The 19,457-nt window shown below is 31.4% G+C and overlaps 1 protein-coding gene and 1 pseudogene across 1 annotated transcript; both read right to left on the bottom strand.

Annotated features, from left to right (window-relative positions):
* Positions 1-3,231: 3,231 nt before the first annotated feature.
* Positions 3,232-5,211, bottom strand: LOC120195971 (rac-like GTP-binding protein RAC9). The gene is made up of 7 exons (XM_039197901.1): positions 4,986-5,211; positions 4,810-4,897; positions 4,512-4,621; positions 3,992-4,055; positions 3,694-3,758; positions 3,527-3,592; positions 3,232-3,388 (listed from the first exon to the last, which is right to left on the bottom strand). Exons 1-7 carry the CDS (start codon positions 5,082-5,084, stop codon positions 3,287-3,289), a joined length of 594 nt encoding a protein of 197 aa, XP_039053832.1. The 5' UTR covers positions 5,085-5,211; the 3' UTR covers positions 3,232-3,286.
* A 3,193-nt stretch (positions 5,212-8,404) lies between these two features.
* LOC120195995 lies at positions 8,405-10,719 on the bottom strand (annotated as a pseudogene).
* Positions 10,720-19,457: the final 8,738 nt, after the last annotated feature.

A 19,457-nucleotide genomic window follows, 5' to 3' on the forward strand; every position in this document is an offset into this window, starting at 1 on the left:
AAGTTTCTAAAATTAACAACTTCATCAATTTCTTTTTTGTTTAGTGGCCAAAATGGAAAGACAATCAGTTTATTTTTTAATAATATGATGTAATTATAATGTATTATTTTTGTAAACAAATTATTCTAAATTATATCTTATTTAAAAATACAATATTCTCATTTACCACTGAATTTAAGGAGAAAAATATACTCTCTACAGGATTCGAGGTCCTTTAAGGAGGTTGTTATGGGGGTTAAGACGCCAATGATAAGCGCCATGGGCGGTTTGGTTGCTGGGTGTTGTGGGAGAAAACAAGAAACCTTAGTGACAGTGAAGATTGTAGAGGACGATTATTTCAATGCAAAACAACACGCTGAGGAGTCAAAGAAAACTTTATACATACGTAAATCGGAGGAAGAGTGGAGGAGACGCTGCATTGTTGGACGGATAAAGGGGTATATGATCTCGAAATAGTCCAGGATGTGTTAGTTGCAGAAGGGTTTCAAGTCAAAGTTAGCCAATGGCATGGTTTGTTGGTAGTGTTGGAGTTTACAAGTACTGAAGCTTTAACAAGATGTTGGAATATGAGAGAAGCTCTAACCCAGTCGTGGTTTGATGAGATGGATTTGCTAGAAGGATTCGAGGGCAAGAGGAGAATCAAAGTATGGTCCATGGATAGTTATGCAAGACGTGCCACTGCAAGCTCAAAAACCTTTTATGGAAATCGGAAATAGATGGGGGACGGCCATATCGATAAATGAAGACACCCTTTTAAGAAATCGCTTTGATGAAGCTAGGGTGTTGGTTGCCGTTCAGAAGGTTTCACTCATTCCAGATAGGGTCGTAATCAACGTGGATGATAGGGCTTTTGAGCTGAAACTGCAAGTGGAGGAGTTCGTCTGCGACCGGATTTTTTAGACGGTGAGTTTCCGTTCAAAAGGACAGGAGCAGAAAATATCCGAACGTCCGTTGCCCTTCCCGAACAGTTTGAGGGCATTAATGAAGGTGCCGTTATCGAAGGCAATAGGGAGAATTTTTTGTCGGCCGTAGATCCATGTCAGAATAGAATGATTATCCCAGCTGAAGAGTCATCTGATTTAGGGATGGCAAACGAAAGGTCAGGTGCAGATACCATCCTATATTCACTTAATATTTTTAAATTTACAAATCCGTTATCACTTATGATAGGTAAAATTTTTTAAATCCGCATCTACCCACACGGGTACATTCTTAAATTTATCCTCACACTTACTATCCAAATGGAGATGTACCCGACTAGACTCGCATGACATCAACCTTAAGTTATATATAAACAATAAACATAAAACAAATACGTCCATTAAGAAACATAATAAAATAAACTAAGGATTATCTGAATTAAGTGTTAACATAGATCTTAAAGTACATAAAATATCATAATAAAAAATATAATTAAAGCCTAGAAACATAAATGACAAACACATAATACTTTTATTCTTTGGTACACATAAATGACAAATCCTAAAATTATACCTATATTTATAATGGTCCAAAATTTAATGGGTATTTAATGGGCGGGCGAATGTGGGACGGGCGGATGCGGGGCGGGTAAGGTCTCAAACCCATCACCCGTCCACTACCCGCAACGGATATCACTTTCTAAATCCATATCCCCCACTACCCACTAAAGTTATACCCATCCCCGCCCCAATTGAAACGGATACGATATGGAATCCACGAAATTGTACCCCCGTTTACCATCCCTAATCTGAATGGAGAGTTTCAATCACGTGTTTAATGAAGTCCAAGAATCTGATGGTCTACTTGAAGTCCCAATTACGTTTTTGTGGTGGGCTCAATTTATTTGAAGAGAGGAAGAATGATAGTGGGCTCGCAGTAAATTATGGAGGAGGAATGTTGGGCGAGAAGTGCACATCTAATTCATATGGATCCCATCTCCTCGAGGTGGATTTTTTTTGGCCCAATAGAGCAAACGGTAAAAATATTTAGTTTAATAAGGTATACTGAAGTTTATTTTGGAATCTACGGTAATTGTTACGGTATTTTTAAAACTCGTCACGTCGAGGTGACGAGTTCTACTGAAAAATATATTTTATTCGACCGATTCATATTTAATTATTTTCTTGAAACTCGTTATGTCGAGGTGACAAATTCTATTAAAATAATATATATTTTTAGATTAGAGCGGTTTTTAAATATAAAAAAATAACGAAACATGTTCTGTGGAAGTGGTGAGTTTGAGGATGGGGATTACCCTTGCTGTGTCAGGTTTGCAATTCTGGTTTTCTATTTTGGTGTTGTATTCTTTGTGTCGTGCTGAAGTTATGTTAAGCTCTTCGTGTGGTAAGGTTGATAGTTTGGGCTGCCATTGTAACGAGTAATGGATATTGTATCTCTTACTTTTTCTTGAATAAGATGTACTATTTTTCCTCCGTTTAAGTCTTTTTTTAGTCTTGTTTTATATGTGATATAATCAATAACATACAAAACCTTCTTCTTCCCAAATAAAAAATAAAAACAATCATAGTTCAATAGCTTAACTTACCTTAAAAGATATCATTATAATAATATTTAGGGCCTGTTTAATCATCCAGTTTTCATCATGTTTTTATTTTGGCCATCTAACTATTAAAAAATTCAATTTAATTATTTAACTTTTGAATTGAACTCGTTTAGGTCACTTGCTCGTTAAATATTTAATACTAGCACCAAAATGTTGAGTTTTAGGACTTTTACTTTTGTAAGTAACCTAAAAGATTAACTTTATTCTTTCCCGTAATCCACTGTTTTTTTTTCACTATGTTTCGACCATAACCAATCATCGTTTGTGATGGATTTAGTAGTACAAAATCATTCCTTGTCCTCTTTTTTTTCATTCCCAATTTGGTTTCCCTTGAAATCGACAAAAATTAAATTAATGATTCACCTTTATTATGATCCAATCTACAATCTCTAGTGTTTGATCAATATAAAATCAAAATGTAATATTGTTCTCCTCATCTTCGGTCTCCTCAACATTTAAATTTAGAAGAAAATATTATAGTATTGATGAATCGAAAGAAGCGTAAAATTATCAGTTTGAAATGAAAATTTTGAGGCTTTTCATAAATTTATCAAAAGAATTAAAATGATATTAAAGAATTAATGATGGAGTGATCTAAATGAACAAAATCAGACAACATTGTAATTTAACTCATTTTAGCAGTGCATTGAATCCCTTTAGGAGATCCTTCATAGTTTCATGTGGACTTTATGTAAAAAAAAAAAAAAAAGCATAGCAAATAGCATTTGATTATAATGTTGTTCAAAGGAAAACACATGATCTTCGTTTCCTTGCTGGCTTCCTCTTTGGTTTTGGTGGCCTCAATGCTACCTTTATTGCAACATCGAAAACTGTCTTCACATTCTGAAAAACAAAACCCAACAAAGCAAACTCGATTAGTCTTTTTAAACATTTTAGGTTCTCTAAATTTCAAAATTTTATAATTTAATCCCTTTAAAAATTGGTAAAAGGCTAAACAATAGAATAATAGAAATGGGGTACCTGTTGGGTTTTGGAACTGCATTCAATGTAAGTCACTGCACCTACCATCTTCTTCAGTTCCTCTCCCTGCTCACCATGTTTATTATTAATATTATTGAACCATTAATGAACTATAAGCATTAGTAAAATTACATAATTATTTAATCTTAGACGCTAATTTAACTTGCCTGAGATGTCCTTATTGATGTTGTTCCTGGGTGGTCACTCAAGAACTGCTTGTCATCTCGTAAATCTGGTAAAATTACATTTTGATCCTTAAAATTAGAAACTTGTAATTTAATCTTTTAAAAACTATAAGTTGATATATAGATGAAATTACATTCTCGGGGTAGTTCAAAATTAGAAATAAGTTGTCTCGAATCTAATTTAGTAAGTCGAATCTATCAAATTGGATAAATAATTTAATTTTCGAATAGGTGGAATTTAATTCGTGTATGTAATAATTTAAAGTCGGATTAAGCTTACCTAATTTGGTTCCGACAAGCACAATTGGCACATTTGGAGCATGATGTCTAAGCTCAGGAATCCACTACTAGCCATGAAACATAAAAATAAAGGTAAGAGCAGATATAACGATGTTGCAATAAAAATAAAGGTAAGAGCAGATAAATTTAAGTTCTAAAATCGGAAGAATTACATATAAAGAAGAAGAATTTTACTATAGTCGATGGAAAATGATATCATATAAAAAAGAATTTTTAAAAAAATAAATATAGGATAAATACAATATAATATCTGTTAAAAAACTCTCAACTATTTTACAATAAACGCTCATACTCCTATGCGATGCTCGAACCTATGAACTCAAGTAATAATAAGTCGCTTAACTACTAAGATTGGTCGATTCATATATATTATGAAAGAAATTTAGAGTAGATACTCATTTGTTCTTAATTTATTTTTATTAAATGATCACACTGAATTAAACGGATTTCGAATCATAAAACTTCAACAATTTACAGAAAAATGAAAAACAAGAAATCACCTTCTTGTGAACATTTTCGTAACTGGGCTTGCTTATAAGAGAGAAGGCCAGCAGAAACACATCAGCTCCTCTATAACTCAGAGGTCTCAGCCTGTTGTAATCTTCTTGTCCTGAAATTAACACATTCTAACTTTTAGAAACCGAAATTGAACCGAACCGACAATAAAATCGGTGTAGTTAAAATAACTGTTGATTCAAAACATTTGGTTACTATCTAAATCAAAATCCAACGTTTTGAATCGAATTTTCAGCGTTTTAAATTCTTATTTCTCGATTCCTAGCCTAGTCATGAATTTACCGGCAGTGTCCCATAGGCCAAGGTTCACTGTACTTCCATCCACCACCACGTTAGCACTAAAGTTATCAAACACTGTCGGAACATAATCCTGTATCAAGATTATATTATCCGAATTCGATTAGTCGATCGATTCGTTAGTATTCACAAAATAACAATGTAAATGGGATCATGATTACCGTTGGGAAAGTATTGCTAGTATACGAAATAAGCATACAAGTCTTTCCGACTGCACCGTCGCCCACGGTGACGCACTTGATAAACCTGGCCGTATTCATTTTCTTCGTGGTGGTGGCCTTCTCAGCAACCCTAAACTCGGTTCGTAACTACGATTGTCGACGAAGAAGATGGTGAGGAATTGTGAGGTTTATATGAAGAAAGAAATGAAAACTTTAGACATGATTAAAAAATGGGTGGCCTTTTGGTTCCTTCAGGTAGAAGAACATGGTTATAAGAAGAAGAAAAATAATAAGTGATTAAAGTGGAGTTTGGTGTTGGTGTGTTAGTTGGTTTAAGTGTTGAAGAAGGGATATATGGAAAAAGAAAAACTAAACTTTTTCCCGACACAAATCAATATTGGGTTAGTAGAATAAAAAGTTAATCATTTTAAGTAAAACCAAAGATTCGAATTATGATATTATGAATGAACAAAGTTGAATTAAGAGAATAGTTCTTATAACAAACTTTTATAATATTCGATATTAATTAATCAATTAATGAATGAGATATTGAATACAAAACAAAAAACCACATTTGGAGCTTTAATTGTGCTTCATAATGACTTGGCACATAATAGTTTGTTCTTTTGCTCCCCCGCCAATCTTTTGAGTCTTCAAAAACAAAGAAGTGGGGGAATTAGTGATGTTTACGGCACATTTACTCATCTTTACGTTAAGATAACCTTTCTAATTATGTTACTTGTCCCAAGAGATGGGACATAGTTCGCAAGGTCTAATTACGATTTTAGTCCATCTATATTGAAATTCGAGATTTAATTTTTCCGTTTTAAATTTTCATAATTTGATTCTTTATTATAAAATTATTGGCATGTTCAAATTCACAACATATAATTTGTGGCTGTAATTTGATTTTAGTCCATCTATATTGAGATCAGTCGGTTGTTAGCCTTGTTTAATATTTTTTAAAGGCATAAATCCTTAAATTTTGACTGAAAAATTATTTCAGTCTCTTTTTACTTTTTAACGTTTCATTTTAAGTTAAAATAACTTGTTATCTCCTAGACTCGGTTCAAATATTACGGTCGAATCTAGACAGTCACATATTATAAAAAATCATTTTCAGTAAATAAAATACATATAACATTAAAAATACGAAAAATATCCAACAATAAGATTCATGCGGTAAACATATATAAATATCAACATCGAAAATATGTATAAAACATGTCCAAAACAAAATATTGATCATACAAATATATAAAGATAGTTGCAAAAACCCGTGTCCCCAAAATATAACAAAATAGCATATAAAAATATACAACGAATAGAAAGGAGAAACAATAGATCCCCCAGATGCCAAGCCTATTGTCTGGTAATATCTTAAAGGTTAAAAATTAAATAGTGAGCTAAAAAGCCTAATGTGTTCCTTGCGGTGTATACAGAAAATACATATAAAATACTTCAGTAAAAAATAATTTATAAAACATGTTTTTAAAACATGAACACTACCCTATCTGAACATCAAAATGTGTAGGTCCCCTTGAACCCTACACTCACCTGTACCCCTGGTAAGAACCTTATACTTATAATGTAAGGACTTCGGCAAGGACTTACCATGTGCACAAAGAAGAGGGGCATGTGGTAAGGTCTTAAAAGTCATAGATTAAGCCTAAAATATTTCCTCCAATGGTACCCCCAATGACAGTAAATATGCATGTATTTCAGTCAAAACAATAGTTTAATATCATGAAAAATTATATGGTTTAAAATCATATTTAGAAATATAAGGTAACCAGAGATCATGTCAGTCACTAAAATGTTCACTATATCATCAAAAGTTCAAAACAATTCAGATAAATAAATCAAAACATAAATTTAACACCATCAGGAACACACCTGTATCGGTATGAGAAGTCTAATAGAGTAGCCTATTATCGAGTCTGCCTATCACGATCAACGGTAGTGCTAGATCCTACAAAAGGAAAAACTATATCACTAACTTAATATAATAATTAATAAACTTTATTTAAACAATTTACATAAACCTACAAGTAAGCTCATAAAAATATATTCTCAAATTAATTATATATTCAAAACTCAAATAATCATGTAGAAATATTAAAAATACTAAGCATTATCGGGTTAACAAGATTATTTCGAGACTTTTGGGTCATAATTTGATAAAACGGACTGTAAAATCAAACTCATGACGTCGAAAAAGGTCAAGATTGAGGTTTTCGAAAAAAGACAACGACAGTCAACGTCTGTTAACAGTAAATGGCCAACGACTCAGCTCGACGTGACGCAATGCAGCTCAATTCAACTAGATTGGTTTGGTTCGATTCGACTAGGCCGATTAGGTTTTGGACTGGTTGGGCTTTGGGCTAGATGGGTTTTGAATCAGGTTAGGCGGATCGGTAAACGGGTTGGTCAACTGATTGGGTTAACTCGATTCCCAAACCCTCCCCAAGTCGGTGAAGGAACCCCACGTGCATGGGAGGTGCGTGCAGCGGCAAAGAGCATTGGGAAAATACAAAAAAATATAAAATTCTTAAAATGAGGTTTTGAGTCACTTATCAAATTGGGTTCACGACGGTGAACAGTGAAGAGCTTGATTTTGTAACTTCGAAAACTCGTTTTCCTTCACTCCTTCACACGTCGGTGATAATTACTACAAAGTAGACACTGATAAATTCGAGACAACTCCAAGAATACAATGGTAAAGGAGGTGTAGCAAACAGAGCTACGATCAGTGACGAATCAGATTTTAAAGTTTGTTGGATAAGAAAACTAAAAATGAAAAGAAAGAAAAAAGTGGAGAGAGAATGCTTTTGGGTTGGGGTTAAATAGAGAAAGTTTCAATAAGTGGGATTTAAATCCCTCCCAAACTTTAAAAAGGGAAAAATCACCTTTTAAGCCCTCTAATTTTTTGTCAAGTTAAAAATTTGATTCGTATTTAATTAAATTTAATTTAATCCCTGAATTTAACTGATTAAAAAATGGCTCCTATATTGAGGTATGACATAACTCATAAATAGATGAAAATTTTTAGTTGACTACTGTCAACTTCTTTTGTTGGCGTGACACATCTTATGTGTCTAAACTCTCAAGTGTTGACATGACATTATCATATATGCATAAGTGATGATGTGGTACATGTCATGAATTCATAGATAACGTTTTATATATCTCCTAACTTTTATTTTATTTTTGTCCAAATACACTCTTAATCAATACAATATAAGCATTCATTGTGACCAACTGAATCTTAGCTCCAAATCCGTGAGTTCAAATACATTTATACATAATCACCTCCGGTTTAAGGGTATCGGATTATAACTTGTTGATTGAATTCAATGATTTCACATGTCGCAAGCAAATTTCATAAAGAAAATTTATCATGAAAAATTAAAGAAACCTCAAAGCAAAATATCATACATGTAAGAATTTTCAGACCCCAGTGCTAGAAGAAACCCTTTCCATTTAGCACGGTTAGCCCTCGTCTCTTTTCCCAACTCATTACCGTCGTCCATTACAGTCTTCACCGCCCTGCAAACATCATCCTTTGTAAACAGCCCATTCTCTTCGCCTTTCTCAACCTCCACTCCAATTCTCAACTCTCGAGCCATCAATCTTGCGTTAATTATTTGGTCCCGACGTGGGGTAACAGCACCAGTTGACAATCATTCAACATACCCTCTGCCAACGAGCCTGACCCACAGTGGGTCACGAAACACCTCACGGAAGGGTGCTTTAGGATCAGTTGTTGTGGCACCCAACCTCCATGGACGAACCCTATCTTCCTTGTACTCTTTCTTCGAACCCTTTCGGCCAGGGGTGGATCCAAAATTAGATATAGAATGGAGTCGAAATATTAATCTTTTTAAGAAAAATATAATGATTTACTAGGTATTTAAACTCACAATTCAAAAAACAATGTTTTATTTATCTAATAATTAAATTTATAATGACCTAAATTGTTATTAGACCAAAAAATTGAGAAATTGAATTATAATTCTTTTTTTTGTATAACCACTTGTTTTCAATCTATTGGTTTACTAATTCGGATCATGTACTGCAGAGGCGAGAACGATACTCCCAACTTAGTTTGCTTCATTCGTAATTGTTATGATTCGAACCTCTGACCTTGCTTAAGGGATCTAGTGCCTCATCCAGCTAGACCAACCGATTGTTAGTATTAGATTATCATTCTTTTAGTTCGCCCCCTACTTTATTAAATATATAATAAATTCTTATATTTCTTAATTTAAATACTTAATTTTTCATTAATCAAAATACTATTAGATCAAAACTAGGGGTGTAAACGAGCCGAGTCGAGCTCGAGTATTGCTGAGCTCGACTCGACTCGACTCGAAAACTCTGAAATGGAGCTCGACTCGACTCGAAAACTCGCGAGCTTAAAATTTTTAAGCTCGACTCGAACTCGAAATCCTGAACTGAAGCTCGTGAGCAGCTCGAAAAGGCTCGAAATGAAAAAAAATCTTAAACTTAACAAGATTGAATCCTCAAATTCAAACTCGAACCTTAAATACATGAAAGCCTTATTGTATTTTTTTTAAAAAAAATCAACACATAAATGTTAATACTATTAATAATTTATTTTTAAAAAAATAAAATCTTAATATATTATATTTTCGAGTTACTCACGAGCTTTTCGAGTCGAGTATCAAGTAGCTCGTTTCGGCTCGTTAAGAATTCGAGTCGAGATCGAGTTCGAGTCGAGTCCATTCGATCCGAGTATTTATCGAGCCTTGACCGAGTCGATCTCGAGTAGCTCGCGATCTGTTTCGTCTCATTTACAGCCCTAATCAAAACTATAGAACATAAAATAATTTTACTGGGGCTGGGCCCTTTGGGCCATAAGGGAGCTCCGCCCCTGCTTTCGGCAAGGCCGACTCGATTGTTTCGGCTCCCTTTGGTGGTTTAAGGACAGCTAGGAAGGGTAGAACTACTTTTTGAATTAAAAACCTTTTCCAGAACACACTCACTTCCGAAGGCACGGAATATCACAGTCCCGGCTCCGAATCGGCTTAATAATTTTTCCCATTGTTCTTCCAACGTCGTTTTCGGTGATTCCGGCACGACCGGACCAGCATAAAGCTCCTGCTTTTTGACCTGGCTTCCGACATATTCACAATAAGGCCCTTCAATCTCCTTGCAGGTCTTGAAACCAATAGCATCACAATCACCGAGTGTATTGGTGAGACAAAATCATGAGAATATCGATCGGAATGGATGATACTTGGCATATTTTGTGCAGGTTTCTAAATTTCGTACTTATTTCATGATAATAGAGCAATCACGCATCCAAGTGTGCACCATTTATTTTTGAGTTCAAAGAATTATTAACTTTACATTTGATCTTCGGTCGCCCTTAATCCTAAATGTACAAATTATAAGGAGAAACTAGAAATAAAAAATAAAACCCATCATTGACTGCCTAAAGCGGACCATTTTTGTCACATAACAAGAGCAGCATACAAGAGCTGGTTCCATGAATCTGGTAAACCGGGGAGACACCAGGGCTGCAATCGTTGCCGGAATGTTGGCCGTTGTAAGTGGAAGGATGGGCGTCTTTTCTGAGTTGAGATAGTGTTGTGATATCAAGCAGATACACTGGTTTCTTCATGTCCCCAGTATTTTGTTCAGAATTGCAGCGGCTGGTGGTGCTCCTGCTGGGTACTTTGACCTGACAGTGGCTGTAATTCTCCATTGCAGCTCCTTTCGGTTGGTTCCATTCCCAGCCCCTTTTTTTCCATTCAACATAATAATAATTAGATTTTTTCGATCAATTCGGTTAAAACCGAAAGATCCAACTTAACCGATTAATTCCTACATTTAACCGATCAGCTGATTACAGGAATAAAATCAGAATTTGATAAATTCTTTAGTATTCAACTCAACAAATATATATATATATAATATATATTAATTGACTGTAAAATATGAGTGACTGCTGTGGATGATTCTATCTCTTATGATTTGGACGAAGAGTCATAATTCAAAAATAGTAATGATTTGTAGAAGATTTCACATGATCATTGATGTTAATTATTAAACAAATAAATTACTAATTAATGTTGTCCAATTTGTTACTTGAAATAATAATAATAACAACTATAATACAGGTTGGCACTGGTAGGTCCTTAAAAACAGCTGTATGTCAGTGGTCCTTTAAAGGAACCACCAATCATGCAAAGCATTCAAGCTTTGATTTTCTCACATTAATTCCCCACGTGTCACAAATATTAATAAACATGACACAAAAAGAATTAATATGAATACAGTATAAAAATTTACAAAGATGTAAAATTTACAATAAGACCCTTGTGCTTTAATCATTGAAATTTTTAAAATTTATTTTGATCATTTTCGTTAACGGAAGCTGATGAAAACATTAAAGCTACATCAGGCGTCGTTAATAATTGTGATTAAATGCAAGCTTAATAAAAATTTACTAACTCTAATATAAGTTTTAAAAAGTGTGATGATCAAAGTATGAACACCCTAAAAATCCATTGACCATTAGTATAATTTACCCTATTTTAAAATATATGGTTTTGATTTCATAGATGGTTTTGAATATTATATATATACACACACACAATACTCAATCTGGACCGACAGTAATGAGTTTCAACTTCAGCAGTGCTTCACTTATAAATAAATAGAAAAACAAGAGAGTAGAATACACTATTTCCCCAGATGTTTTTGACCTTAACTTTGAAGACAAGCATATAAATAAAGAAATAATGGATGCAAAACCTTTGCCCACTCTCTATATATAGAAACATTCCCATTCTATTAAGTAAATAAACTTCAAATCAAAATTCATGTATGTATATATATATATATATATATATATATATATATATATATATATAATATATATAATATTGGTATACGATATATCAACAGTGTATACGTGATGGACCTTGGTAGTAGATTTGGAGGTTAATAAAAAATTTCAAAATTTTAGAGGACTTAACTAGATTTTTTTTAAATATGATCTTATTAAAAAAATTCAAAAATTTTAAAGATTTAATACATTTTTAACAAATTAAACGAATTTAATTAAAATTAAAAAAGTTAAGGAGGCCTAAATAATTTTTTAAAAATAATTTTAAATAAATACAGATTTCTTATAACTTTGAGTGTGTCAAGTCCACCCTACTTTTCATCCGCCCCTGAATGTGTAAATTCCGTTATAAAATATGGCATGTTAGAAATTATAATAATTATATATTTCGAAATCCTAAAATCTAGGATTAATCTAACTACGTAGTATGTAATTAACTTTAAGAAAACATTCACATATGTAAATTTTTTAATACAAATAAATCTAAAGAATGATTTTAGTGATAGAGATGGTTTATCGTATAATTATTTAAATTTTGAACAATTTAGTCTATATATAGAATCGAACATAGATATTAATTACTAGTGAATTAAGCACGAATTTCATGAAATAATCTCAAATTAAAAAAAATACGAAACGATAACTAAATGGGATATAACTCACCTCAAAATAACAAAGACAAAGGGTCCTTTCTGACAATTGCCGTCTTGGCATTAGGCACCGCGCATGGATCATACACGCCAATGATTCCCACATGTTCAAACTCAGTGAATCACCCACGAACATGATTTTCTTTCCCCTCCACTTTCCCAGAAACTCACACCCATTAAACCTACAAAACAGGAAAAAACCCCAATGTGAGATCGAAATCCACAGCTCAAACAGTGCAGCCAATTGACTTTTACCTCGGCAAACTACAAGCATCAGGTTTCCAGGCGTATTTAAGAAACTGCTTATCGGGTCTGCCGTATTTAAGGCAATCGAATTCGGGATCTATGAAGGGACATTTGGAGGAATCGTAGAACGGGTACGAAGGATCGAAAACCCATTTCCCTGGAACAGATTGCATCCTCCTCCGGCTGGTTTCTACCACTCAATAATGCACTCTCATTGTAGTATGTTGTTGGCTCGCGTTTGCTCGGTGAAAGATTCGAGCCAAACCGTGAAAACGAAATGCAGAAAGGTTTGGTAGCTGAAACCCATCTGGGAATTTCAGCAAAAGCTTGGATATGAGACGATAAATTTTTTCTAGACCCAGAGTTTATATTGAGCAAGAGAGGCAACTATAAAAACTGTGTGACAGTGTGAGGGGCACTGTAAAAATGGAGAAAGCAAAAAAGCAACTGTAGGGATGCTCGGTAGGTTCGTATCACAGCTAGTGGATATATATGGTATAACCTATAAATATTCTCTAGATTTAGGTAATGAACCGATCTATTATCAAATAATTTATTTAAATTATATTCCATTTTTAATATTAAAGTTGATTTATATTTTATTAAAATGATATTATCTTATGTATTTAGATTAATTGATAAATATTTTTATATAAAATTTTAATTAATGAAAATATATTTTATAATAAAATATTATTCAAAATTCAATTGGGACCATTAGAGTATTTGATTGAACAAATTAATTATATTTTTTTTATTATTTATTTTATGGTATAGGTTGCTCTAATCTTCTTTTTAAATTCCACTGTCAGCATGTCACGGGCAAATGCTAATAATGTCTTATTCTTCAAAAGCGCACGACTTTTTTGAAACTACTAAGAAAATCATAATTTAATTTAGAAAATTATACGACTCACGATAAACACCAATGAGAATTATTAATTATATGCATCATTAATTTTAATTTATAAAAAATTAATTTAATTTAACATATAATTATAAATTACTTACAATTTTAAAAATAAATTATTTAAAATAAAGAGTAAACATTATAATGATCATCTAACTATTTCCTCTTTTTTATTTTTACCAACGTTTTTGAAATTTTGCCAATAAGATCATTCAAACTATTTAAATGTATTAAATTAAGCCACTTGTCGTTAATATTTAATAGAGAAGTTGATGCGACAGTTAAAATATTGAAATAACTACACATTTGGTCATGTTATTTATATATTCTATCAATTTGGTCCTAATTTTAGTAAATTAAAATAAACTTGACTCTCAATCAATGGTGTCATTGGTGCCGAGTGTAATGTAATGTGTCATCATCTGATTGGATGACTAAGTTTATTTTAATTTTTCATTTAATATATTTTTCTCACTAATCAGAAGGTGACACATGTCACTATTTAGATAAGAAAATGTGGGCACTTTAAATGATACCCGGGGAATCAACCTAAGGTTCCTAAGTTGAAGAAGCAAGACTCAACCATTAAGCCAAAGTAGTATTTGGTTAAAACTGACTACATATATTATATATGTTGTATATAAGTGTAAACTTAAATTCTTAATATTTTATATATCTTAACTTAAATTCATATATTAAATCAATGGATAAATTACAAGTTTGGTAACTGAACTTTCATACGATTTCTATTTTACTCACCATACTTTCAAAATTTTCAATTTGCTCACTCAACTTTATGGATTGAACTTTTTTTGTCACTTCACCATTATAACATTAAAGTCTCGTTGATGTGGATATTTAATATTAAATATACCACATTGGATTTCCACATAATATAATAATAAGGGTAAATTACAAATTGATAATGAACTTTTATATGATTCCTATTTTACTCACCGTAATTTCAAAATTTTCAATTTGCTCACTCAACTTTATAGATTGACTTGGTTAGGGTGAGACGAACGAACACGGGGTGGCTGGAAAATAGCTTCGGGTTTAAGTCTAACGGTCGCAGCGACGATGAAAGGCCAAATTGATTGGGTTTTGGCTGAAAAGAGGTGAGGACTTCAGCAGTGGCGGCGTGAGAAAAATGGACGGCCGGGGTGGCTGAAAATCGATGAAACGGATGGGAAGATTTGGTTTCCCGACAAACTTTCGAAGATTCTATACGAAGAACGACGAGGAGCCTTGATGATCAACCAATAGGTTTTGGTTACGGTGGCATGGTGCTCACACCGATACTAGAATGACGGTCATCGTCCAACAACGACGGAGATCAACGTCAGGTCATCGAATGATTTCCTATGATTTTACGATGAACGACGGGTTTTCATCAACGGTGAAGGGTAAGGCTTCGATCGAGAGGCGACACCAATGTTGTTGGAGGTGTGGTGCGAGCCACCACTAGCCGAAGATGGGTTTAGCGATAAGGGCACGGTGGCGATCGTTGGTGATGAGAAGTTTTAACAACAGTGACCAAAAAAATTCAATCTATAAAGTTGAGTGAGTAAAATATGAATCATATGAAAGTTCAATTATCAAATTTGTAATTTACCTTTTATTTTTTTGACATATCATAACATTCGTGGCTTTTAACAATTAAAAAATTATTTCTCTAAGCCACATCATAACGACGTGAGAAGTTTAACGATACTGACAAAAAAACTCAATCTATAAAGTTGAGTGAGCAAATTGGAAATTTTAAAGTACGGTGAGTAAAATAGGAATCTATGAAAGTTCAGTTACCAAATTATAATTTACCCTAAATTAATTTTACATCTTAGCATTAAAAATATTTTTTTATCTTAACTATTAAATATATTTTATTCTTTTTGTAACCTAAAGTATATTTATTCTATTTAATTAAAAATATTTTTAATCTTATCCTAAATTTAAAAAATATAATTAATTCTTATCTTAACTTAATATTATATTTTATTTGATAATATTTTAATTTAAGATAAATATAATATATTTTTTGTAGTTAAGATAAAATAAAATAAATATATTTAATGTAGTTAAAATAAAAATATATTCTTTAAGTTAAGATAAGAATAAAAGATATGTTTTAAGTTAAAATAATATCGTTGGGTGATGAGAAGTTTTAACACAGTGACAAAAAAAATTCAATCTATAAAGTTGAGTGAGTGAAATATGAATCATATGAAAGTTCAATTATCAAATTTGTAATTTACCTTTTATTTTTTGACATATCATAACATTCATGGCTTTTAACAATTAAAAAATTATTTCTCTAAGCCACGTCATAACGACGTGAGAAGTTTAACGACATACTGACAAAAAAACTCAATCTATAAAGTTGAGTGAGCAAATTGGAAATTTTAAAAGTACGGTGAGTAAAATAGGAATCTTATGAAAGTTCAGTTACCAAATTTATAATTTACCCTAAATTAATTTTACATCTTAGCATTAAAAAATATTTTTTTATCTTAACTTATTAAATATATTTTATTCTTTTTGTAACCTAAAAGTATATTTATTCTATTTTAATTTAAAATATATTTTAATCTTATCCTAAATTTTAAAAATATAATTAATTCTTATCTTAACTTAAATATTTATATTTTATTTTGATAATATTTTTAATTAAGATAAAATATAATATATTTTTTGTAGTTAGATAAAATAAAATAAATCTATTAATGTAGTTAAATAAAAATATATTCTTAAGTTAAGATAAGATAAAAGATATGTTTTAAGTTAAAATAATAATTAATTATATTTAATAATTTAAGGTAGGAATAAAATATGTTTAATTATTAAGTTAAAATAATTTATGTAACATTTAAGTAAGAATAAAATATATTTTTAAGCTAAGATAAAGACTTAATATATTTTTAAGTTAAAATAAAAAAAATATTTTTTAGGTTGAGACAAGATAAGATATATTTAATAAGTTAATATAAATAATACATTTTTAATGTTAAGATGTAAAATTATTTAATAGTGAATTTAAGTTAAGGTATATAAAATATTAATAATTTAAGTTTACATTAATATACAACATATATATATGTAGTCAAGTTTAAATCAAATAACTACTTTGGCTCAATGGTTGAACTTGCTTCTTCAACCAGGAATCCCATGTTTTGATTACCCTTTGCTTGGTGAGAAAAATATAATAAATTAAATAAATTAATCGTCCAATCGGATGTTAACTCATGTCATTACACTTGGCACTAGTGACACATGACACCATTTGATTTGAGGGTTAAGTTTATTTAATTATTAAAATTAAGATCAAATTGATAGAATATATAAGCAACAGTGGCCAAATGTGTAATTATACCAAATGTTTTAACTGTCACATCAGTTTCTCCATTAAATTAACGACAAGTGGCTTAATTGAATGCATTTAAATAGTTGAGTGATCTGGTTGACAAAATTTAAAAATGGTGCCAAAATAAAAAAGGGCATGGTTAGGTGGTTATTGGTAAATTTACATTTATTTTAATAATTTACTTTAATTTTTAACTAATTTATAATTTACGTTTAGCTCTTTAGAATTTAAATTTGTTATAAATTAAATTAATATGTTCATTATTAGTGATGCTCATCGAGCGTGGCAGACTCATCCAAATAGTAATTCACAATGGCTTAAATTTGAATAAATTTTGTATGCATGAATTTTTTGCCGATAGACTCTCCATCATGTAATTCGGATCAATTCGAATTAATCAATGCAAAATCTGGGAATCGAAAGAGCAACCAAATTAGAGTAAATTTTTATTTTTTTATATAATTTTCAAAAATAATAAATAATTATTAATGTTACAAATTTTAATAAAATGACAATCCACAGTTATTCTTATTAAATTGATGATGTAATGACATTAAGAAAAAATAATGTTTGATTTTATCCATTAACTATCATTAAAAATCAAATAGATCAATCATTAATAACTTTTAAGTTAAATCAATGAAAAGGTATTAAAGATTAAATTTGTTATTATATTAATCAAAAGTAAGATAATGAATGGAAAAGTGAATGCAAGTGTTATCCTCAGCTGCTCACCATCAAACTTGATAGGGACTTGATTATTTTGAGAATGTACGATTTACTTAATTATTATCTAAATTGAGAGATCTTAAAAGTCTTCTCATCTTTTGAATTCAGATATTAATTCATTTAATTAATATAATCGGTTTTAAAACTTAATATGCAATGAGTTTATAACATGAATTCAAGTAATTTCAACCAGTTATTGGATTTTGATCTCTTTTTATGAAAAAAAAATACATAATTATTATTTTTATCTAAATTGTAAATTTTAAAATAAAAAGATTGATTGATGTGAAGGGTGATGGCCTTTATATAACGATACACTGTATATTTTTCCAATGCTTGCAAAGACAAATTCCTATCATAAGATAACATTATATATTTATAACTAAACTTGGGTTGGTTGGGAGTGGTTCTAGAAATGCACTTGCTTTCATAAGAAGGTGAGTTAATATGAAGAAACATAGGATTTAATGTTTGATGGGTATCATAATGTTCATAGTAGAAAAATTACAAACAGTTGATATCTAATCTCATCTTTTAGGTTTTATAAATGTAAATAAAAAGATAAATCTTTATGAGTTGAGTTATGAGATCAATAGCATTATAAGTAAACATTTGATGCACAATAAGTTTTAGAACTATCAATGATACATGATTTGATAAGAGAATTAACCAATCAAAAGCTTGCAAGTCGTTGTCTTTATATCCATGAGAATTTGCGGAAGAGAGAAATGGTAATTGATGAATAGTAGCCAACAAAATTGAGAAAGGACCATTTGAGCTTATAAATTGGGTAATAATCCCTTTCATAGTCCTAAGTATGGCCTACGAGAAGACCAAGTCAACATTGCTCTTTACAACAAAAAACAAAGCTATTTCATGAGAAGACAAGTGAATCAAAAGCAGCCTGATGGAGAAACTTGCTTTTAGAATATACCAAGACTGTGGGTTCCTAACCCAAATAAATAAAAAATAATTGTGTTTTGGTCTATCTAAATTTAATCTAGGTTCTATTCTTTCAATTGTACTATACTCCGACTCATATTTAGTGATGTTTCACCTAACTCGAACTATGAGTTGATTTTCAGGGTAGAAATTCATATCTGTATCTAACTTGGCATAAATATTTTTATTTTATAGGTAAAATAAAGATTTAATTAAAAATATAAAAAGAATGATATTATTGTAATTATTTCCAAACATGTAAATAATAAATAATATTATTTTCTAATCGAGTCGGATTACGTAATTTTTATCCTAAAACTGATCGATCTCAGATTAAAACAATTATTCTTATAAAATTATGTCCGATCAAAATCTATTAATTTCAACTCATTTATCCACTCCTAGTTTCCCCCCTCAACCTCAACCCTAACCCTGATCACGATGGCTACGTGGTGGTAAGAGCTGTTGTAATCAAGAGGGTGTTCCCCTTTAAAAACATGTATATCAAAGCCAGTCCCTTTTTGAGCCGCCACCGCATGCAAGAGTCCCACCACTTTGGCGGTAGGCATTGACTCAACTCGGCATTCTATTGATGAACCTCGCTGCTAAGTGGGGCACCCCGGTTCCAAATCGAGGGGGTCTTGCCTCAAAAAAGTGGTGGCGTTGCTTTATAAGGGTAGGTCGGCAGTCCATTGTGGAGGCTTAAAGATTCTCTTTAAATGAAAATCGTCCAATTTCAGAATTTAATTTCAAG

Source organism: Hibiscus syriacus, unplaced genomic scaffold (genome assembly GCF_006381635.1).
Source record: "Hibiscus syriacus cultivar Baekdansim isolate YM2019G1 unplaced genomic scaffold, ASM638163v2 tig00117022_pilon, whole genome shotgun sequence".
Lineage (NCBI taxonomy): Eukaryota > Viridiplantae > Streptophyta > Magnoliopsida > Malvales > Malvaceae > Hibiscus > Hibiscus syriacus.